General features: G+C 40.9%; 1 protein-coding gene across 2 annotated transcripts; it reads right to left on the bottom strand.

Moving 5' to 3' along the window:
* Positions 1 to 4207: 4207 nt before the first annotated feature.
* On the bottom strand, positions 4208 to 24646 carry VBP1 (VHL binding protein 1). 2 transcript variants are annotated; one of them, XM_032330102.1, is made up of 6 exons: positions 24481 to 24639; positions 20200 to 20324; positions 11484 to 11550; positions 9944 to 10042; positions 6939 to 7077; positions 4208 to 5254 (listed from the first exon to the last, which is right to left on the bottom strand). In XM_032330102.1, exons 1-6 carry the CDS (start codon positions 24571 to 24573, stop codon positions 5184 to 5186), a joined length of 594 nt encoding a protein of 197 aa, XP_032185993.1. In that variant the 5' UTR covers positions 24574 to 24639; the 3' UTR covers positions 4208 to 5183. The 2 variants fall into 2 exon arrangements, with proteins under 2 accessions (XP_032185993.1, XP_032185994.1); XM_032330103.1 differs by lacking the exon at positions 9944 to 10042 and having other exon boundaries at positions 24481 to 24646.
* Between the last annotated feature and the right edge of the window lie 5 nt (positions 24647 to 24651).

Below are 24651 nucleotides of genomic sequence, written 5' to 3'. Positions count from 1 at the left end.
ACTTGGAACTGTATAAAGGCACACTGACCATATTTCTTCCCTTTTAAAAGCCCTTGCAAGCTGTATTATTACCTACTTTCAAAATGCCCCTTTCCTTGGCTACTTCCATGGTTGAGCCATTTTCCTTACAGTTATATCTTGATTTCTCCCAGAAACAGATTGGACATCTACTTTCATAAGTTCCTCTGACAGCCAACTTTCACCTGTGGGATAGGTACAGGGTCACAAAGAGGGGTATGATAGGGAACAGGGAAGAAAGGAAGAGGTTCCAGGCTTAGGTCCCAGCTTGCCTGCCTCTGTCCATCCCCAAGGCCAATTTCCTTGCTCCTCCTGCCTTCTGTCAGGGTCACTGTCTTGGAACTTGACCACTCCTTCCCTAAAATAAAATGTATCCCCACGCACCCACCCAGGCTTGTTTCCCTATCATGAATCCATTTCTAACCAAACACTGAGGCCAGTGTTTCAGTGGGACAGCTAGAACTGTCACTGTGCTCTGGCACTGCAACTAACAGCTATAGAAGAGTCAAACATTAAATTGAGCGTGAGGGTGAATTACAACTGAATTCTTAAGCCCCCTCTGGACTGACTGCCCAGTCCAGGCCAGACATGGCCTGAAGTAGCCAAGGATGTAATTTTTGGTTGTTGTCCGGGATGTACTGATGAAAAGGAAGAGACTGTTATCTGCTGACCTTTTCATTTTTAATTTTTGTATTTTTTACTCTCCAGAATGCACAGGTTTGATCTGGGGAAAATAAGCTGGTTCATATTAAGATGGGTTTACTCAAGCAGCTGAAAGATCAAGGAGAAATCTATCTGGTCACGCCTATCTCCAAATGAAGTATCCCCAAAAGGCAAATGGTTGTCACACAACCAACTCAACATAAAATTATTTGAAAACCTTGACAAAGAGGCATGATCCTTTGTAAACAAACTGCTCAAATATACCGTGCACACCAGGTCCATCTTTTCCGTTTGATGTGGCTGACATCAGACAAGAGAGAAGGAACAAACAAAAATAAATTCTTTGCCTAAACTCTGAGGCACAGCCCATACCTAAGGGTTCATGAGCACACAGAATCCTGGGCCACCTGCCACTACTAACTCGACAAGAAGAGCAGTTCTGTGCACATTAACCAAGTTCAAACACTTCAAGTTTCAAACTTCCCTCTCACAAGTGGTCATGTAAGCAGTACTCTCCCTGGATCTAGAAGAGTATCAATATACACAAAATATAATTAGTAAGCAGGCCCATCAATTCTACGATGCTGACTGTAGTTATAAAACTCCCCCCAAAAAAAGGGTAAAAAAGAAAATTTTATCAACTAGTTTTGGCCACAAGACTGAAAAAGCTACTCAGTAATGAGTTTATAGTTTTGCTGTATTTATGGCATCACTTGGTTTGGGGTCAAGGAGAAAAAAAGCTCTCCAGGGGCGCCTGGGTGGCTCAGTGGGTTAAGCCTCTGCCTTCAGCTCAGGTCGTGATCTCAGGGTCCTGGAATCGAGCCCCGCATCGGGCTCTCTGCTCAGCAGGGAGCCTGCTTCCTCCTCTCTTTGCCTGCCCCTCTGCCTACTTGTGATCTGTGTGTGTCAAATAAATAAATAAAATTTTTTTAAAAATTAAAAAATAAAAAATAAAATAAATTTTAAAAAAAGCTCTCCAATCCATCACAAAATTGTAAAACTTTGGAGGCTACGTGATGGTCTTAATCTCACCTAATCCAGACAGAAATGCCTCCATCCTGCCCTTTAAAATATCTGAAATATTACTACCTTTTCCACAGAGGCAGTCATTAGCCAGGGGCCTTATAAAATGAAGTAAGTCACTGCCAAAAACTGGAACCCTAACTATGAAAGACCCAAGGGGCTGTGAGCAAGAGGAGTTTGGGGAACTGGCCTTGGATTAGCTTTCTAGCTTGGCTCCCCTGGAAACCTGATGAAAGTGGACCATCAGCTGTGTAGCCAGGTGAGCCTGCTTCTGGGAAACTGCCCTGGGTGGCACCTTGTGTCTGAGGTGAGAGCCGAGAGGGTTGCGAATGAATGTACAATGTCCGTCCTATTGCTGGGCCCTGTCCCTGGCGAAGATGGGGACGCTACACACAGGGGACTGTTCTAAGAGGTAGTGGTTGGTCTCTTATGGCTCCTAGGTCGGGGTGGCTCCTGCACCTATGTGTGTGGGCTGTGGGGGATGTTGCAAGAATTCCCACAGAAGAATCAAGCCTAAAGCCAGCCCCTGGCATGCTGTCTTCCTGTCCTGTGTCCTTCAGAGCAAACTGCTGTCAGACATAGCCCATCCAGGGCTTAGGAGTTTAAACATATAGTTAAACCCGATGCCAGCTACACCAGGCATTGCACACACACTCAGCCAACATCTTCAGAGAAAACACAATCCTGTATTAGTATTGAAGAGACACAGGTAAGGCTCTCTCAAGGGTACAGGATTAGAACCAATCAAGACAAACCTTTAGGAAATGGTTCAAGAAGGGCCCCTGGGTGGCTCCGTGGGTTAAGCCTCTGCCTTCGGCTCAGGTCATGATCCCAGGGTCCTGGAATCGAGCCCCGCATCGGGCTCTCCACTCTGTGGGGAGCCTGTTTCCCCCTCTCTCTGCCTGCCTCGCTGCCTACTTGAGATCTCTGTCTGTCAAATAAATAAATAAAATCTTAAAAAAAAAAAGAAATGGCTCAAGACCTTATAGGTATCATTGAGGTTAGAGCAAAGCAAAGAGAGCCTTCTTCACTAAGGTTAAGGTTAGGGACTGAACTTCAGTTTACCATTTCTACCAAACTGAGCTATTAGTTATTGGTTGCTAAATAAAGGAGTGAGGAATCATGGTACGGAGGGAAGGAAATCCACCCAGGAACTGGGTCTGGGTCTCAGTCTGGCTATGTGGCCTTGGAGAAGGTCCTTCCTACTGCATCCATCAATATCTGTGTGGCAGAGAAAGGCAGAGGTGGGGGGCGGGGGTGGGGTGATGAACTGTGCTCGCCATCATCCCTTGCTGGCACTACAGACAAAACTATTCTCAGCTAACCCCAGGAATAAAAATGCTAAAAATCCTGCTCCTTAATTCCACTTTTGGTAAGTCTCAGGAAAAATCCTAAATACACAAGACTCATGTAAAAATGTAAATTATGGAATTATTTGTTACTTATAACGGAGAAAAAGTTTTAAAACAACCCAAATGTCTCAATGTGTATCACAGGTTACTACAGTTCACCCATTAGACTACTACTATGAAACTTGTAAATGATGTTAATACAGTAGCATTAGAGAATACACAAACTACATATTAAGTGAAAAAGATAAAAATTATAAAGACAAAATGTTTAAATTCTATTTTAAAAAACCTATGCATAAAAAAGAAAGGGAAGACACAGAAATGTTAAGGGGACTACAAGGGGAACTTTTGTCTTTTTTCCCATTTTCTATATTCTCTCAAATGAGCATCTGAATGGAAAAATAAGTATTAGTTTCATTTCCAACATTATTATTCAGTGTCAAGTTTCATATTTAATTTTTACCCATATCCTCTCTGAGTACACTATACTAATATTAAGGTTGAAAATATCATGTCAAAGTAGTATAGTTATGTTATTCTGAAACTATAAACCCTTATGAAGGAAATGATCTGGCAGAGGCAAAATTTAAATGGCTTTCTTTTATTAACAAAGGAAAAGAAAATATTGTATGGTATTTGTTAATGTTATTAACAAAGCCTAATACCATTCCCAATACGTGCTATTTATATTTATTTATAGAATTAACTTAATTTTTGCTCTTTCATTCATATCTCTAAAGAGCTGTGTTTCTTCAAAGCAGTTCCATTTTCATGTACTTAAAGTGAGTAAATCATTCATGTCCTAATGCTGACAAGGATATTCTGTGCCAATATACTTACCTTAAAGAGGTTTGGGAAAATTAGCACTTACAATATATCAAGATGTATACTAAAAACCTAAAATACTAAAATATGGGGATTTAAAATTATGAAGGAAAAAGTGACTCAAGGAACTTTGGTGTCTTTAAGACTTAACTCCTCAATTATTTGCTGATCTGTATTCCTTTCAAAGAGATTCTGTGTTGTTCCTACAAACATTAAGTTCTTGGGACATACTGGTTATATGTAGAAGTAAATGAACTTTACAAATATGTGAAAAGACCCATGTTAACTTTAGAAAGAATAATGTTTAAAAAGAAGGTGCCATGCCACAGTTTTAACGTCAATGTTTTAATATCATGAAATACAAGTACAAAACATTGTACGAGTATATGTTGTACTACATGGAGAAGGAATAATACATTTGTGTTTTTATCAGAATCTGTATCACCCAGTGCTGGCCACTGGACCAATGGCTTTCCACAGGGATTTTTCTACTTTTCCTATGACATTTTATCATGAGTAAAAAAAGCTCACAAATCTTTTCAACCACTGCAGATTTACATATATCTTAATATTCTTGTTCAGCTGCTTTGGAGAACAGTTCAGAAATACAAAATTGCCTAGCCAAGAGTTTTGAGTGGCTAAAGAATGTTGTTATTTCACATTGGTCAAGAGCTACCTTACGTTGTCATTGCAAAGAAACTGAGCACTTCTACAGGGTAAGAAAAAGCATTGTCTCAGTAGCCCCCTCACTGTTTAGGAGGGCAAACTACCATTTCTTGAAAAGTACAGAGTATTACAATAGTTATTGGCTAAGCAGTAATTCATGAAAATCTATTTTTATAAGACAAATAACAGCAACAGAGAGCCATAAAGCCCCGTATGTACTAAAGAAAACAAGTTTGGAAATACTTAAACTGTTTTTCCTACCTCTACACGGGTTTAACCACATCAAGTGAGAGTTTAACATCAGCCAATAAAGAAAAGTGTCCAGAATTCAGCTTCCATAGCACCCCTCAGCCATTTCAGCTAAGATTTTTTTTTTTACGACAAACCAAAAAAAACCTGATGAAGGTAGCATTTACTTTGTTGGAAATAAAATTTTTAAAAAATTAAAATATTGTTAATTTCACAAAATATTTGAAACCAATTTTGTTTTTATAATAAATGATGTTTTTCATTTTAAGTTTTAATTATCATTCTTGCTGTTAAAAAAATCAAAGTCATGTCAACCTTTAGGGATAAGCTTTGGGGTACTTAAAATAACATGTTTGGAAAACTGAACCACATTTTTAATTGCCAGCATTATGCTTTGTTCTTGGTAGAATCATCTTTGTTTCTTCTTTTTACATCCCAGTTATAAACCCTGGCCATATCTGCAAGAATTGTCAAAGAAAACGCAAATGCAAATCTAAAGACAGCACATGCAATGACTAAGTTAAATACTCACTCACAGAGCGAATCAAAGAGAGAAACCATGCACACAAAATACCAGTAACACGTGTCGTGGCCATATTGTATAACAGAATTTAAGAAATTCCACCAATACAAAGTCAAGGTCTCAAATCAGTAATTGTTTAGCAAATGTAGTCAACTATAGTGTTATACTTGACAAAATATGTGCCTGACACCGTCAAGAGTTTGAAAGACAGCCCCTTATCCATGAAATTCAAAGACTATTCAAACCATATCCTTTCAGAAAATATTTAAATCAGTGCGATGATCAATAATTTCATCTCTTACTCTCCCTTTGGTTTAATAGGACATTCACTCAATTTCTTTCCCTTTCCACAAGCACCATCGTGTGCAGGCCCTCACACATCAACTATTTCTTTCATGGACTGAGCCTTTGGTGTTGGGTCCATAATTCTTCACCATACTCAGGTCATGTAGATTTTCTCCAATGTTATCTCCTAGAAGGTTTTTTTCCTTCTTCCAGAAGTTTAATAACTCTGTTCCCCACTCTGGATGAAGTCTCCACATTACACGTCCCATGCCAACCCCTGCTCTAGGCCTCCAACAGGCCTGTCATCCCTCGCCCAAGCACTCAATGCCCGCTGCACGCACTTGGAAGTGCTCCCAGTCTGGCACAGAATATGAAGTACTACATGCAAAGTGCTCAGTAAGCACAGGGAAACAACAAAACTTCCCAAGGATTTGAAAATGTTGAGAAATGATCTGATGCTTGAGCTAAAATATGAAGGAAAAAAAGGAGTAACCCACAAAAATAGGGGGAAATCATTCCAGGTAGGAAGAACAAAGCAGAAATATAAAGGGGTGAGGAGAACTGACTGGGGCTCTTTGGAACCCAGGATACACTGGGCAAAGGCTAGGGCAAGAAGAGGTCAGTGGCACAAAGTAAGACTGGCTTGGGAACACCTCACAGAGTGCCGCAGGCAACTGTGTAGGGCCACCGACTGCAACAGGCACCAGGAGACACAGGTCAGAGAGGAAAGGCAAAGAGCGGGGTTTCGACTGCCTGCCCACCCTTGACCAGATCCTATACTACCTTTAAAAACACCCCAAGTCCTAACTTCTGAAAGCCTTCTTTGAACTAGTTCCAGCTCATCTCTTTCTTCCTCTAACTTTAAATTGCCTTGGCACTGCACACCTGAAACGAACTCACTTGCATTTTGCTATGAAATTACCATTTAGCTGTTTTACATGTGCAGTTCCAACACAGCAAAACTCTGGCACTCTTTGTACCCTTACCATCCTGTGCCCCCAACAGCTGCAGCACCACAGGAGACCCTTAATAAATGTTTGTGGATTAAACTAACTAGCTTTGAAGGTGTCTTGAGAAAATATCTGAAAAATGCTTATGCACTGATTTGAATGTGCTGTTTCCAGACATTCACACTTCAAATTCAGATTAATCTAGCTACAAACTTAGTTGAGTATTAGTTCCAAAAGTGTTATTTATTACTCTCACAAAATCTGTAAGTTCAAATCAGCCTAAGAATACGGATATTCTTCTCATTAAAATAATGCAAATAATAGTGTCAAAAACATCTGATCTTTTTCCTTTCCTCCCTTTGATTTTAGTTAAAGAAAGGATACTGACTTCTGTGGTAGTAAACTGATCTCGAAGAAAGTCAAGGTCTTCCTCAAGAGAATCCAGATTCTTCGTGGCAGTCGATAAATTCTTTTCCAATAATGCCTGGGCTTCATCAATATCATATTCAAGCATTACATTAGCCTGAAGAAAGAAAGTCAGGACAAGTACTCAACATTTACAGAGTGCTTCACAGGTTAGAACAAGGGATGGCAAACTAGAGCCCTTGGGCCAAATCTAGCCACCTGCTTTTTCCTGTTTTATCAGAACCCAGATACTCTCCATTTTCCCATGCTTTCACACCATAGCGGCAGAGCTGAGTAGTTGTGACAGAGACCGTGTGCTCTGCAAAACCAAAGTATTTACTCTCTGACCTTTTACACAAACTTTACTGATCCTTGGGTTAAGGAATACCTTTACATACGTTGTAGCATTTACTCCCCATAAGAACCCTGGTCAGTCAAGTTATCTTCTTCTTTGCAGGTAAGAAAATGTGGGCTCAAAGAGGCCAGGTTGCCTACACTAACAAAGATCTTAAGTGAACGAGAGAATTAAGAGAAGAACCAATGTTTAGATACCAAATCCCATCTTTCCACAACCTCCATGACGACACTAAATAGTAATGCGTTTGAATCAATTTAAATAGTTAATTCTAAACTTAAGATACAGTAATTAGTTTTCAAATACATACATATGACCTAATTTGATCCAATAATGATCAATAATTTGATCCAAATTAGCCAACTTTGACTGTCCTCTTCCTACCTTCAGATGCTAGGGGCAAAGGCAAGGTGACTGTTGAATTCTGAAGATCTGGTGTTACTACCATCACTTAGTGATGCACGCGTTCTAGAAGCCAGGAACCAAACCTTTCCCAGCTCTGAACTCCTCCTGTCACCTGCCTTACCACTGCGCATTTCCTGAACCACTCCCCTCATCTGACAAATGGCATTTAAAAATCACTCAAAGGATCACTGTAAGGATTCAGCAAGACAGACAACATGAGAGTGGCTGGCACAAAGCAGGTGCTACATAAATACTGACTGAATAACTCAATCCATGATAGTTAGAAAACTGTAAAAAAATTGAGGCAGGACAGAAAAATACTCAATGGAAAGTACGTGTCTCTTCAATACCAGACCCCAATCTCATTCCTGAGTCAACTGCCACTGTGGGTTTTGTTTTTTGTTGTTGTTTTTTTTTCTTTCTTTCTTTTTTTTTTTTTTGGTCATAGAGAGAGAGAGCGCATGAGTCAGCATACAAGCAGGGGGAGTGGGAGAGGGAGAAGCAGGCTTGCTACTGAGCAAGGAGCCCAATCCCAGGACCCCAGGATCATGACCTGAGTCAAAGACAGACGCTTCACCCACTGAGCCACCCAGGCATCCCTCCATTGTTTCTTATTACTATTTTTTTTTCCAGAAAATTTCTATACTTTGGTTCCTTTTAACAAAAAAAATTAGACTACATTTCCAAAGACTTCACTCATGTCAGAAAAACATCGATGGTTCACTCAGGAAGTACCCTGTGCCAAGTATTTCTCTGGCTGACTCATTCCTCAGTCTTACCGGCCTCTCTCAGATGGTCTCACAGGCATCTCAAGACTGACACGCCCAAAACACAACTCCAGGTAACCCTGCAAAGGGCCGTGTTAGTCCTCTGCCTGCAGTAACAGTTACGAATATTTTTCCTGTTGTTTGTCTTCCAACTTTGCTTATAGTTCTGAGTTTTGTGGCCAAAACAAACCACCCTTATTCCAGGGTTATAAAACAAGTTATCTACTACTTGGCCTAAAACTTTGATGGTGTCAGTATTTCAGGCAAGTATATAATTCATTTAGAATTCATGTCTTATGAGGTATGAAGTGGATCCCAGATGGGACTCTCATCAGAGAGCTCCCCTGTTGTCCCAGGCTGGTTTACAGAATCAACTCATCCCCACCTGCTGATGGAATGTGAGCCACTGGGTGGAGAGCTGATCCATTCACAGAACTAAAGCTACATAAGTATGGGAGTTAGGGTTACAGAACGAAATGCACAAACCCTGAAAATATTACAAAGAACAAAAATCAGGAGGAGGAACTAAAGAACAGAGTGAGTTTTGGGTTATTAATGTGCCCACCCTTCATAGCATTAGAGTGCCTCTCAGGAGTGATTCTACAAGATAACAGCAAGGAGGAAACCCTTCCAGTGAGGAGAGACGATGGGAGCTGTACACTTAGCCTGCTACTTTGTATGGGAACTTGTCTGGGGTAACAAGACCAATGGACAGCCAGCTGGACAGCCAGGAATGGGTTGGATGACTGGTCAGGGGATTGAGAAGAGTAAGATAGGAAAAAGATCACAGACAAGGTCTATGACATCATCTAAAATTGAAATACATGGTTTTAAAAATGGACTCTAATCTTGAGGTTTTTGTAATAATCTTTTCCCCCTTAAGTTTTGAGAGATCTTTCCAGAACTAATAAACCCTATGGGTAAGAAATATTTATGTGAGGTTCAGCCATCCTTTCTATTTTCTTTTTTTTTAAGATTTTTTAAAAATTTATTTGTCAGAGAGAGAGAGCACAAGTGGGGCAGGGCAGAGGGAGAGGGAGAAGCAGACTCCCCACTAAGCAGGAAGCCCGATGCGGGGCTCTATCCCAGGACCCTGGGATCATGACCTGAGCCAAAGGCAGAGGCTTAACAACTGAGCCACCCAGGCGCCCCCTATTTTATTTCTATTCCTCTTCCTTCCGTTATATTTATGAGATGAAGCACCAGCTAAAGGGGAAGAGAGAGGACTTCAGTTAGTTTTGTCCTGACCGGGAGAGACAAGGACCTTTTGCAGCTCATCGGCACTCGTAATTCCAGGCGGTTTCCAGTACAGAGCCCCTGAGCTCCCACCCCGTGTCCCTTCCACAGTCCAAGGAAGATGAGTGCTTTACGCGGCTTAAGCAGCAGTGTGGTGCTGGGCAAACCACACTGGGTCACAAGTGGCAGCCACGGAAGCTGCAGCCATTTCAGCTACTTACCCCCAACCAAAGACACACTTTATCAGTAGGAGGAACGGAAGCTTTGCAATACAGGTTGTCTGCCAGTAAGAATCTGGTCTCCAGTGAACTGGTGGACTCCTTCAAACAAATGACAGTACCGTAAATAGGCCAGTTTAACAACAGGGTTATAAAGGAGAGATCACAGAGCTGAACCTAAGTCATGTGCCAATTAGTGCAGTGGGGAAAGAAATGAAAGCCGGCACCAGATGGCTGGGCATGGGGGGAAACGGATTCTGGCTCAGCTACTTACTACTTGTGCAAACTTGTCATTTCACTTGACTTCTCTGGGTCTCAGGTTCCCGATTTATAAAATTAGGATAACAATAGTCCTGACACCTCTGAAGGCTGTGGAAAACAGACTTTACACAGACATACACACGTGTACACACAAAACAGTGCCTGGCACAGAGTAAGTGCTATGCAAGAGTTAGCAATTACTGGGGCACCTGGGGCGCTCAGTCAGTCAAGCATCCGAGTCTTAATTTCAGCTCAGGTCATGATCTCAGGGTTGTGAGATTGAGCCCACATCAGCTCTGCACTCAGAGTGGAGTCTGCTTGAGATTCTCTCTCTGTCCGTCCTTCCCCTTTCTTCCCCACCCCTGCTCACACTCTCTCCCTCTCCCACTCTCAAAAAAAAAAAAATAGTTAGCAATCATTACTTCATTAGTGCTTCACACTCAACAGACCAGTTTCCTGAAGTCTCTCAAAATTTCACCACATAAAATAATGTACTGGAAATAGTTATTCTAGTAGCCAAGTAATAAATTATATATACATTTTTTAAAATATTTTATTTATCTGAGAGAAAGAAAGAGAGCATGCACAAGCTGGCGGTGTTGGGGAGAGGAAGAAGCAGACTCCCCCTGCTGAGCAGGGAGCCCGATGCAGGGCTCGATCTCACAACCCAGGGGATCATGACCTGAGCCAAAGGCAGAAGCTTAACTGACTGAGCCACCCCAGCGCTCCCACTTAATCTTTTAAATACAATATGCTTATAGAATTTAATATTTACAGCCTGCTTTTATTTAATGAATATTACATTAAGACTCAGAAGGTTCTCCAATCCACTTCTGCCAGTAACTCGCTATGTGCCACTGTGAAATGAGAACCCAAAACACAATTTCTAGGACTCTTCACAGATCTGTAAGTTTTAGACTCAAACCTTATTCTTAAGGAGAACAGTAATAACAATAAAAACCCTTGGATGCTGCTACCTCAAAATAAAACATTTTCTTTTTGTACCTAAATAATTTTCAATTGCATTTAAGTTTTACAAACACTTCATGTAATTAAAATAATCCAAGAAATGTAGCCCCTAAAATTAAAGTGGACTTGGGAAAAAACCACAAAGCTACATTTATCACAGAGGCACACTGTGACATCAGTACAGGTACAGGCGAGTTGGGAAGGCAGACTGGGTACTCTGACACCCTCAGATACCAGGGACCAGAGTCAAGGGAGATGAGTCTCTGCTGAAGTACGCCGGTTCACTCATATTTAGAAACAAAAATGTACTTACCTTTTTCTTCTGCATGTATTTTAGAATTTCTAAAGTCTGCTTAATTTCAGGAATCTGACCTTTCAGCCTGTGGATAAGAAAAAGGTTAACTTAGTATTTTGCAGGCAAGAAAAACACCAGGACACAGTCTTATTAGCTTTGCATTTTCTACCGATTTTCCTTTTGAGAACTAATAAAATCATCCATTTGTCAAAACCCACGGAATACACAACACCATAGTGAACCCTCAGGTAAGCTAAGGACCTCAGGTAATAGTAATATGTTGATATTGACTCACCATTTATTTATCTTTTAAGCAGGCTCTACACCCAATGTGGGGGTCGAACTCATGACCTTGAGAAAAAGAGTCACATGCTCCAGTGACAGAGCCAACCAGGCATCCCATGACTCATCAACTGTAACCAATGTCCCACTCTGGTGGAGACTGCTGATAATGGGGGAGGCTCTGCATGTGCAGAGAGGACAGGAATGTATGGGAAATCTCGGTACCTTCTGCTTAACTGTGCTATCGACATAAAAGTGTTCTAACAACTCTAGTTGTTCTAACAACTAACAACTATAACAGATTATTCTTGAAAAGCTACTAACAACTGATTCCAAAGGGATATCAACCTCACTGACAAGAAAATAAGAGACAAAACACACTGAAAACACTGAGAGTTACTTAGAAGAAAGGATGAAATATTTTTTATTTTGTTGACACTGAGGTTTACCTCTTTAGGATGGTGACTAAAAGTTGCCCAAGGCTATAATGTGCTGTGCATGGAGAAAAGTGCAAACTAGGGTCGCCTGGGTGGCTCAGTCAGTTGAGCGTCCACCTTCAGCTCAGGTCATGATCTCAGGGTCCTGGGATTGAGCCCCGCATCTGGCTCCCTGCAGGGAGCCTGCTTCCCCCTCTCCTGCTCATCCTGCTGTGTTTTCTCTCACCCTCCATCAAATAAATAAAATCTTGAAAGAAAGAAAGGGGGAAGGAAGGAAAGAAAGATGGACAAACATGCAAACTAGCTGCGGGGGCACTGTCAAATCACAAGGGACTTTGTAATAAGACAAACTAGGACACAAAAACAAAGCTATGGTTCTTTCAGAATACGTTTAACTAAATATGACTGGAAATTGGTATGCTAACAAAATTTAAATGTGATAATGAAAATGTACTTATTATAGAAGTGTTGAATCACCATATTGCATACCTAAAATGAATATAACACTGCATATGTTACTATATTATGTTATGTTAATATATTAGGCTAATATGTTAATATAATACTGAATATGTTAATATATATATACTGGAATTTAAATAAAAACTTGATAAACAAAAAACAAATAAAATACACATATTGGGGGCGCCTGGGTGGCTCAGTGGGTTAAAGCCTCTGCCTTCGGCTCAGGTCATGATCCCAGGGTCCTGGGATTGAGCCCCGCATCGGGCTCTCTGCTCAGCAGGGAGCCTGCTTCCTCCTCTCTCTCTGCCTGTCTCTCTGCCTCCTTGTGATCTCTGTCAAATAAATAAATAAAATCTTTTAAAAAAAATACACTCATTGTATCATACAAAGGAAGTCACAGCATGCATGAAGGAGACTAGAAGGGCAAACTTTACCATTCCCTGTGCTACTGACCTGGCAGGAAGTATGTTAGATGAGCCTGCTACTTAAAAAAATACTACCACTATCTGGAAATAAAGTCCAGTGAATAATCTAGAAACACATTTACTGTTCATTTTAGTTAATCTGAAGGCTAATGCTCTGTGAGCTCTTTACAAGTTCAATATGGATGTTGTAGATCTTCCAAATCTGCTTACTTTTGTATTACATGTTGATATAAGTAAATGCTAAAAAGATATATTTATTTGTAAGATATCTGATATGCATACAACATAAGGAGAATGTTCAAAAAAAGGGTTTTGGTCATGTCCATGATTTCTATAACTTTTGTATGTATAACATTACATATAACACATAAATTACGAAGCCTATTAATAAATCAAGCAGCTGCAACCCCCGTCAACTTAGGTCACCAAGGTCGCCAAGTATGTCCAAGCGGTATACCCCTCCCCACTTTGCTCTACCCCAAGAGACAGCAGCTCCCCTGTGTGCTTACAGCCCCTTTTCTTCTTTTTCCAATAACTTCGTCACATTCATGCATATTCCCAAACAATATATTCTTTGCTGAATTCCTGGCTTAATACAAACAATCAAGTGTTGAATGCATTTTACTCAGGTTAGCTTAACTCAATTACGTTCCTAAACTTGTTCATTTGTTTTCTCTGCTGTGTAATATTCAATTATGAATATAGCACAACTTCTTTATCTACTCTCCTGCCAATGGACACTCGGGTCACTTCTAGGTCTTTGTTATCATAAGAGCAGTGGAAATCTCTAGGTTCTAGGAGCGGGTAGGAGAGTAAGAAGAAAGATAGCATCTTAGAAGGGAAGCAGATCAAATCTTCAAAAGGAGAGCACAGTTAAAGGAAAACTTTCTAGATGTTTTTTCCTCCCTCTAAATTGCCCGGGGTGAATCACCTTACCTTCTCCCTCATTGCTACAGGGTGGAAAAAGGGTAGACTTGACCAGAAGCAGAGAGGTCAGGCTCAGCTGACCTCCAGCAGTCCCCCTCTACGCCCACTCCTACTCCCAGGAGTGAAGACAGTGAAGACTGGGGGCTCAGGTCATGATCTTGGAGTCCTAGGATCGAGCCCCATGTCAGGTTCCCTGCTCCATGGGAAGCCTGCTTCTCCCTCTCCCACTACCCTTGCTTGTGTTCCCTCTCTCTCTGTCAAATAAATAAATAAAATCTTTGGGGCGCCTGGGTGGCTCAGTGGGTTAACCCTCTGCCTTCAGCTCAGGTCATGATCTCAGGGTCCTGGGATCGAGCCCTGCATTGGGCTCTCTGCTCTGCGGGGAGCCTGCTTCCTCCTCTCTCTCTCTCTCTCTCTCTCTCTCTCTCTGCCTGCCTCTCTGCCTACTTGTGATCTGTCAAATAAGTAAATAGAAATCTTAAAAAAAAAGATAAAAGACATACAACCCAGGTGTTGAGGAGATTATAAGACAATTACAAAATACTAAAGAAATTTTACACAGCTGAAGGTAAAGTTAAAGGCAAATGATAGGTTGCAAGGAAAAACTTAACAGGATATGTAAAAGAAAAAGGTTAGTATCCAAACTCCACAGAACCACCTGCTGTGGAACAACTCGATCATGCACAAAAATAGTTTTCATTGCATAGCTGACATCTCAGAGGTAAGGAAGTTCCAGGAAAAATTAAAGGATTAAAAAACTGGAAAAGGCTTTGAGTTGAGCAGTGAGAACTAGAGAAAAGTAAGCATCATGAGTTAGGTGCTGCTATCAGCTACAGACCCAAGTCTGGGTCCCTGCGTCGCAGCTCAGTGGGGAAGCTCACATATTAAGAGCCAAAACAGGAAACGGCTGGTACAGTAGCACTCCTGGCAAAAGCAAAATCCTCCATGCATGAAGGCAAACCACACAGTTATCCATAGTTACAGGAAGCTGACATATAGTTGGTTAAGAAAGAAGAAAAATATCCACACATAGACAAATTACAGTGAAATGAAACAAAAGAGATTATCATCTTGAAAGTATCCAAAAAGAAAAATCAGTTGATCTAAAAAGACAGGCTAGATTTAAAACAATAACCTTATGTTATTTACATGGAACACCCTTATATATAAATAATAAACAGGTTGAAAGTAAAGGGATTGGAAAAGATGAATCAAGAAAATGTTAACCAAAAGAAAGCCGGGGTAGCTGAAAGTATCCAACAAAACAGACTTTAAAACACTAAGCATTATCTTACATAGGGTTAAGTTCACCAACACACAATAATTCTCAAATTGCATGTGACTAATAATATAGACTAAAACGTTTTTCCAAAGGGATAAAGATTGTTTCGGGGTAAGACGGCAGAGCAGCACTCCCACTCTGGCCTCCCTAGCTGTCAGAGCGCACCAACACACCTCCTTTGCTGAGGACAGAGCAGCAACTCTCTCTCTGAGCAGAGAGCGGCTGAACGTGGCAGAACTACAGGGCTGACTCCAGCAAGAGAAGAAACTGAAAGGGGGACTGAGCTCCTGCAGCTACTCTCACATGTAGGGATGAGCAGGGATTGCTTCTCTTTACAGAAGTGTAACAGACTTAATCATAAATAAAAAAATAACTGAATCAGAGCATCATTTTGCAATGCACAGTTAACGGATCTAGACACGGAGCACCATAAAAACAAACAACTAGATACTATCTACTTCTTAACGGAAAAATGATACACGAACCTATGAAGCAGTGTTGTCGCCAAGACCCTGAATATGACCAAGACTGCAGACTGAATGACCAATTTACAGTATTGCGAAGACAAAGAAACATGACTGAAAATTTCGCAATTGCTTCGAAATTTAGCAACACAGTTCTGAATAACTCATGGATTAAAGATCTAAATGTGAAAGATAAAGCAATAAACCTTTGAGAATAAAATACTAAGAGAGTATCTTCAAGAACTTGGGGTAGGAAAGTATTTCTTAAACAGGAGGAAACAGACTGTTAAATTGGACCACATGAAACTTAAATGCTGTTGAAACAAACAGTGCTTCACAGTATATCCACTAAAAAAAAAAGAAAAAATTCAAAGCTCACACATACCATACACAAAAATAAACTTCTGGATTAAGAAGTTAAATGTGAGGGATGCCTGGGTGGCTCAGTCAGTTAAGCCTCTGACTCTAGACTTTGGCTCCGGTCATGATCTCAGGGTCATGAGACAAAGCCCCATGTCAGGCTCCACGCGGAATGTGGAGCCTGCATAAGATTCTCTCACTCTCTCTAGCCCTCCCTACCAACAAAAATAAATTTAAAAATAAGAAGTTAAATGTTAAAGCAAAACTTTAAAACTTTTAGAAGAAAACAGAGAAGTCTGTGTTTTTGAATGGGAAATATAGGGTAGGATTTCTTAAATGAGATGCAAAAAGCTATTAAGGGAAATTTTAACCAAAAACATTTAAATTAAGAACTACTCATCAAAAAAAAACATAAAGAAAGGAAAAAGATATGGGCGCCTGGGTGGCTCAGTGGGTTAAGCCGCTGCCTTCGGCTCAGGTCATGATCTCAGGGTCCTGGGATCAAGTCCCGCATCGGGTTCTCTGCTCCGCGGGGAGCCTGCTTCCTCCTCTCTCTCTCTCTGCCTGCCTCTCTGCCTACTTGTGATCTCTCTGTGTCAAATGAATAAATAAAATCTTTAAAAAAAAAAAAAGAAAGGAAAAAGATAAATTACAAAAGAACAATTTCTCATCCATGTAACTTAGAAGGATTAGCATCCAATATACAGCTGACCTTTAACAATGTGGGGGCTCATGCACCAATGCCCCGTGCAGCTGTAAATCCATGTATAATTTTTGAGTCTCCCCAATAGCCTAGTGCTAACTGGAAGCCTTGTAGATAATAAAAGCAGTCAATAAACATATACTTTATACGTTATAATATGTTTTATGTATTATATACTGTACCCTTACAATAATACCTAACATCTTCTTATTTTTTCCAGTATCTCAAGGCTATGCAGCCCATTTGAAGTTTTTTCAAACTGTCAAATAATCTTCCAAAAATGTTTCCAAAATATATATTGAAAAAAATCCAGGTGTAAGTGGACCTGTGTTTAAACCTGTGTTTGAACAATCTATGTTGTTCAAGGGCTGATGCACAAAAAGAACTCCTACAAATAAAAAAAGACAACCAACACACTACTGAAATGGGTAAAGCTCTTCAGAAAGCTTTCCATATTTACTAGCTCCAATATCATTCCCTTTTAAACCACTGGACCAAAAACATTCCCATCCACAACACTAATGACTTCCACTTTGCTAAGTCCAAGTCAGTCTTCAGTCCTTACCCTACTTGACACAGGTGATCATTCCCTTCTCTGTAACACGTTTTCTTGCCTTAGCTTCCAAAGTAAACTCTCCGGGTTTTCCTGACCCCACAGGCAGCTTTTCAGTGTTTTTACAAGTTATCCCTCTTCTCCCTAACGTCTGACTGTTGAAGTACCCAGATCTTTGATCTCTCCTTCACCTACATGCACTCTTTTGGTGATGGAGCTCATTTGGTCCCATAGCTTTAAACTACTCCCAAATTTGTATCTCTAGCCCAGATTGCTCCCAAAATTCAGACTCCCGAATTTAATTGCCTGTTTTAACATCTATGTACTTGGATATCCAAAAATGTATCTCAAATGTGTCCAGAATTGAATTCCTGATCTTCATCCAAACCTGCTTCACCCGGTCTTCTCCATGTGCGACGACAGTACTCCTCCAAGTTGCTCTGACCTGGGAGCCATCCTCCATGTGTCCCTCCACATCTCACCTCTAATCCATCAGACCATACTCATTGCAACCTCAAAGTAAATTCAGAATATGCTTCTTTACCACCACCTCTATCACCTTACCTAGACTAACGAAAGGGACGACTAGCTGACCTCCTTGTTCTGCCCTTCTCAGGAGTATGATCAGCTAGCAACCCGAGGGAGTCATACGCTAATAGGGAAAATCAGACCACACTCCTTTCCTCAAAACCCTCAGCAGCTAACCCTAACCCTCCAATACTCCACACCCTCTTATTTCCTTTCTTATTTCCGTATCATTTATCACCTTCTAACCTACTCTATAACCTAGTTCTGTTTTCTGGCTAGAATGTCAGCTCCATGAGGACTGATATATCCTAAGTACTTAAAATGATGCCAAGCACATATTAGGTGCACAATAAATATTAATTCTATTGAATTGTGTGTTTACTATCCAGACTCCACTGGACTGCAACCTTTCCAAGGGCAGGGACTGCCTGTTTTGTTCACTGATATACCCCAAGTGCACCTGACTGGGAAGGCTACGGGTACACAGCGCAATTTTTATCCCTCACATCCAGGCCTAGAGCATATGTAAACCTGGACTGAGTACCCTACTATACCAAAGTACTAGAGTGAGCAGTCTAACTCCTCCTCTCTCCCAGGGCTTGGTCCTGAGGCCCATCTCTTCACTATTTACAACCTCCCTGTGGGTGATCTGAAGTCTAATGACTTAATTCTTCTTTTTAAAATGAAAATAAACTTGTATTACAAAAGCAGTATGTGACTACTGGAGAAATTTAGCAATAGAGATAACCAGATTTTTTAAAGTATCATGTTCCCACCACCTAAAGATTACCACTGTTAATACACCACTAGTGTAGCTTCTTCCAGAAATTTGTGTACGTGTACATTTTTTTCCAAAATGAGAGCATATCCTTCATAGTGTTTTCTATCCTGCATTTTTTGTTTAGCACTCTCCCTTTGTTTATGTCGATGACTTTTCATCTAATACCCAGCCCTTATTCAAATTTCCCTGTCACCAAATCAAATGAGAAAATGTATCTGAATACAAACTTTTGTACTTTTATATGAATGGCACGTTATGGCCAGATGATCCTTCCTTGCTTTAGTCTGCCTCTGAACTCACAACCAGCCTTCAAACTTCTACAAAGCCATATGCTCCCCCTGGAAGTTTCTCCTGAGTCTCCTTGTCGCCCTCCAGATCACACCTTTCCCTGTGCTAACTCACTACTTTGTATTAAAGTATCTCAACTGCTATACTTTATTTGCTTATCTTATTTACATACCTATCATGCCCCTAGACTGTGTCCCTGTTGAGAGCACACAAAACAGTACCTGCACCTAGTCGGAATTCCATAAATATCTAACTGACATAAGAATGTTGCCATATGTGCATAGCAGATAGCCCCAAGTATTTACTGCAGTGAACTGACTTTATAATCTACTACAAAAATATAGGGAAATAAACAATTGAGAGCAAGGATGCCTTTGTCCTATGCCCATTTTCTGTGAACTCTAGGGAAAGTCATAACCTCTATGGATCTCACATCTCAATGGCAAAATAAGAAGGATGAACTAGAGATCTAAGATGTTATAACCCTAGATGCTTTGGAATAAGGTCTTCAATATTCATTCTATTATGTTTTCAAAACCATCTTTAGACTAATAATACCAATTGCTGGCAAGGATGTGAGCCACTGGAACAACTGGAACTTCATACGCTGCTGGTGGGAATGAAATATGGTACAGCCGCTCTGGAGGACTTACGTCAGTTCTCTCGTAACACTGAACATTACACTTACTATACGAGTCAGCAATTCTACTCCAAGGTGATTACCCAGGAGAAATGAAAACAAACACCCACACAAAGACTTCAGTCAAACAAGGAAACAACCTAAATGTCCACTGACAGGCAAACAGGTAAAAACTGGAGCAAGATTCAGCACTGAAAAGAAACTAATTTACTGATACACACAAAACCATGGGTGACTCTCAAAAGCATTGTGCTATGTGTAAGAAGCCTGACTTAAAACAGTAGTTACTACATGCTTTCATTTATATGAAGTTCAAGAACAGAAAACAAATTTATGGTGAAAACAATCAGAATAGTGGTTGTCTCTGTGACTGGGCAGAGTTGGCCAGAAAGGGGTGACAGGGAACTTCCTGCAGTTACAGAATATTCCACATACCGATCTGGGCGGTGGTTACAGAAGTGAATATATCTGTGAAAATTCATTAAACTGAATATTCAACAATTGGACATTTTATTTTATGTAAATTATGTCTTGATTTTTAAAGTTTAAACCAAACAAGATTAACAACAAAAAAACAACTTGTAAATTTTTTCACTTACCTCCTTTTCTTTTGAGCAAGATTGAGTTCCATAAACTTATACTTCTGGTACTGTTCGTCCAGCTTCTTTAGCACTGTATCTGCAGTCTCATTCCCAGGCTGTTTCATGAAGGAATCTACATCTTCCTTTAGTATCAAAAATAACACATGACAAATTTTAAACTTTTTTTAAAAGACTTTAAACCCTGAGATCGTGATCTGAGCCAAAACCAAGAGTTGGTCATTTAACCAAATGAGCCACTCGGGTGCCCCCAAATTTTAGAATTCATACCTCTTATCTGATTTTTGACTGCTTCAACTTCAAAACATACAAAAAATAAAGCTTCTTTTTTCCAAAAGATTGTTTTTAACTAAAATGTAGTTATAAAAAGTTCAAGACCATTTCAGACAGTGCACATACATTATATAGCTAATTAATTCTTCCCCTAGCTTCCTCTTTTTATTTTTATTTATACATACAGAAAGTAAGATGACCTTACCTGCTTTATGCACCCCCGGGGTGGCCCTAGTAGTAAATATGAAAATTACCAACAATCAAACACATTGCCTGGTCATGTAGCCTGGTCATAAAATGACTCCACAGAATGTATGCCAAAAGTATCAACTAAGTTTTTTAAGATTTATTTATTTATTTATTTATTTGAGAGAGAGAGAGAGAGAGGGATCACAAGTAGGTAGAGAGCGAGGGGGTCGCAGGCCCCCCCGCCGAGAGCCTGACGTGGGGCTCAATCCCAGGACCCTGAGACCATGACCCGAGCTGAAGGCAGAGGTCCAACCCACAGAGCCACCCAGGCGCCCCTCGACTAAAATTCTTAATGCAAGTTCTACTATAGAAATCATGCTAAATACAGGCACTAGGTTCCTGAGGCAAGCCAGAAATACCTTCTTAAGAATCAACTGGTGGAAATAAAGTAAACCTAAAAGGCAAGCAGAACAATCTTTCATAAAAGGAATAACTAAGCAAAAGACAAGTAGTAAAACTGAACAGCATTTTAAATATATATTACATACTGGTCCTTGAAGAAAAGCTAGTTAATTAGATAAGGATCAGGAACTAGATGAAAATATATGGAAACTTAAAGGCAACCCTATGGGATCTTTCCAGAACTTTAAAGAACTTTATTTCTTCATTTGAAGTTGAATTCAATTACCTTCCAGTTTCTGAGTCATTATTCTTATCCATACTTACTAGCTGTGAGGGAGTATTTTCGCCAAAACAAGATAAGAAGGAAAAGAAAAACAGCAGCAAGGGAAACTATGGAATGCAAACTATGAAGCCATCAAGCCAGAGATATAGTAAAAGAAACTGGAAAGGTGAGGCTGGGGACAATGGCTGAAGTCTGCATGTATAATGGAGACGCCGTCTTCCTAGAAGGGTCACTGCAGGAAAGAGGTAGAAGTCGAAGTCTCTATCAGCTGATAGATATTGCTGGGAGCTTAGAGTCTATCGAGCAGAATTAACTATAGCAGCACAAAATTGTGGCTACGAGACAGGGCTTGCCTGGCTTGAATCCTGGCTTCACCACATACTAGATGTGTTCACTTTGGAGAAGCTACTCAACCTCTCTCTTTGCCTCAAGTTTCTTGTCTGTAAAATGAAAATACCTTTCCCTCACAGGGAATTAAATGAGTTAGCATCTGTAAAATCCTTTAAAGAATACATGAGAGCTATTAAGTGCTCAACAAACATTAGCTATGTCTATAATACAATGTGCTGAGGGAAAAGATGAAAGCGCCAAGAATTCTGTTTTGGGGCAGTGGTCAAGAAAAATGACAGGGAGAGACGCTTGGGTGGCTCAGCTCATTAAGCATCCAACTCTTGATTTTTACTCAGATCATGATTTTAGGTTGTAGGACTGAGTCCTACATTAGGCACTGTGCTCAGCAGGGTTAGGGACCTAAGCAGACTAGCTCTCTAACCTGGTCTGCTTGTCCCTCTCCCTCTGCTCTCACCCCACCTTGTGAGCTCTCTGTCTTTATCTCTAAAATAAATATATAAACTCTTTTTTGAAAAACAAAACTACAGGGAGGTCATCTGTGAACTAGATGTTGAGAGATTAAGACAGGACATCAGCAACTGGGCAAGGGGGAAAGGACCGTTCAAGCAGAGAAAGAAAACCAAGTATGGCACCAGTGGAAATGGAGGAAAGGATGAGGTCTGACTCTTAACCAGTACAGCATAGGGCCTCCTATATCAGAGAAACTAATACATATTAAGCATCCACTTGTTATACTGAAAGCACATACTGCTTCTCACAGCAACTCTCTAAACATTGCTATTCCTGTTTCAGCAAAGGTAACTGAGATTCAAGGTGGTACAAATACTATGCTCAAGATGAAGCAGCAATTGCAAAGCGGAGGCAGGGTTCAAACCCCGGCTGCTTAGAAGCCAGTGTTCTTTATACAACACCATGTTATTCAAATACTTACATAAAATTTGGCTTGCCTATATATTATATTCTACTGGTAGAAATTTTAAAGTCTAGTAAAATATCCCATAGCAATTTTAGGGAGGAAAGGTATTTTAAGATAGACTTTTTAAAACCTCAGATAAAGTGTATCCTCCTGAATGAGATTTTTGAAGCCATCTCTAGTTGAGGACCAAGAATGTATTATTTAAGGCACTATGAAAATTGAATTCAACATCTAGTTATGAGCTTATACTTATGTGTCAGGTGTTGTGCGAGGACCAGGAGAAACGACCCTGAGCCAAGATGATTATCTCACTTTCCTCCCACTAGCAGAGCATGTAAATAGGGGCTCTGGTACTCTACAGATTGCCCAAGTTCAAATCCTGGATAAAATGCTTACACATTATATGACTTGGGGCCAAGTGACTCGAGTAACTCAGTTTCATCTACAAAGTGGGAATAATAATACCTACCTCCTAGAGTTCTGTAAAAGCATTAGGAAAGTGCCTGGCAATCAGCAAATTCTGTCTCATTACCATTAGCTGAGAAATGAATGTAAAGAAATAAATGGCACAGCTCAGAGACAAAAAATTAGAAAAAAAAAGCCTACAAAATTGAATCAGCAAATGCAAATATGCAATATATGTAATACAGAGTGTGTATAAAAATGGTCTAAATAGGGGCGCCTGGGTGGCTCAGTGGGTTAAGGTTATGCCTTCGGCTTAGGTCGTGATCTCAGGGTCCTGGGATCAGGCCCCACATCAGGCTCTCTGCTCAGTGGGGCGCCTGCTTGCTCCTTTTTGCCTGCCTCTCTGCCTACTTGTGATCTCTGTCTGTCAAATAAATAAATAAAATCTTTTTTAAAATGGTCTAAATAAAGAATAAATAAAAGAAAGTGTTATTTTGAATGAAAATGAACAAAAGGTGGAGAAAACAATACAGGCACAAACCAAAAGGTAAACAAAATACCGCTGAGACTTAAGTCAGAACTGAGTGAGGAAAGACCGATGATAGTGACCTGAAAACCAGTCGTGTTTTCTGCGATACTGTACTGGTTAGAACTCAGACCTCACCGTTTGTTTTCTCGCATTATTCAAACAGTTTTGAAATACTATTTCTAGAATGTCTTAATGAAAGGACAGTGTTGAAGTTATGTAGCCGCTTCTCTTTGATTGGATTTGGGACGGATTCCCCCTCTTCTGTGAAACTGCATTCCCTACCTCCTCTCTACTCCCCACGATGCATTCTCTATTAAATTGTTAGAATGATGTACGTAAAACCAAATACGATTATATCGTGCCTTTATTTAGACACCTTCTAATGACAGCCCGTTACCTACTGAATAAAGCCGGCACACTCTGGACTCTATCCTCTACCTTCCCATCAGTCTCTTCCATTCTTGCCAAGAAAAGACCACTGCATTGCTTCAACAGACGAGGTGTAATTTCCTATTTTCACAGCTAAGCACCAGGTGTTCTGACTACTCACTGTACCCTAAGTCACCATACAACCGTCGGTCGATCCAGCATCTAGGCTGAGTCTGTCTTCCGGCTTCTCACCGCCTCCCCCTCTCCCCGACAAGCAGCACAAGGTGAAACCCGGCACCTAGGGGGAGCCCCCTCAGACCGCCCCGCCCCGCTCCACGGTCCTCACGCCCGGCACACCCTTCTCTTCGCGCACCGCGTTTCCCCCGAGGTGGGGGATACCAGCCGTTCAGTTCGTCTAGGCGTAGAGGGGAGAGCTGGCAAGTGCTCTCTCCCATGTCCATTAGCTCAACTCTTCCCCCATAGTCGAGGCCGCGGTAAAGCCAGGAAAGAAAGGGGTAGCCCGCGCCCTAACGCCAACATGCCGAAGGTCGGCGTAGCTCTTACCACAAACACGGCCTCAGGAATCCCGAGGTGGAGCCGCCGCCCGTTCCCTGCGGCCGCTTCTCCTAATGCACAGCCATCCTTCGCGGCCGCCATCTTGGAGAAGCGTGCGCGCGACTAACTGCCTCTCGAGCCGCCAACCGCTGGTGGTCCCTGATTGGCTCGCTCACAGCT

This window comes from Mustela erminea, chromosome X (genome assembly GCF_009829155.1).
Source record: "Mustela erminea isolate mMusErm1 chromosome X, mMusErm1.Pri, whole genome shotgun sequence".
NCBI classification, from domain to species: Eukaryota; Metazoa; Chordata; class Mammalia; order Carnivora; family Mustelidae; genus Mustela; species Mustela erminea.
Note: the sequence above shows the minus strand (reverse complement) of the source record. Positions and strands in the feature narration are given on the sequence as shown.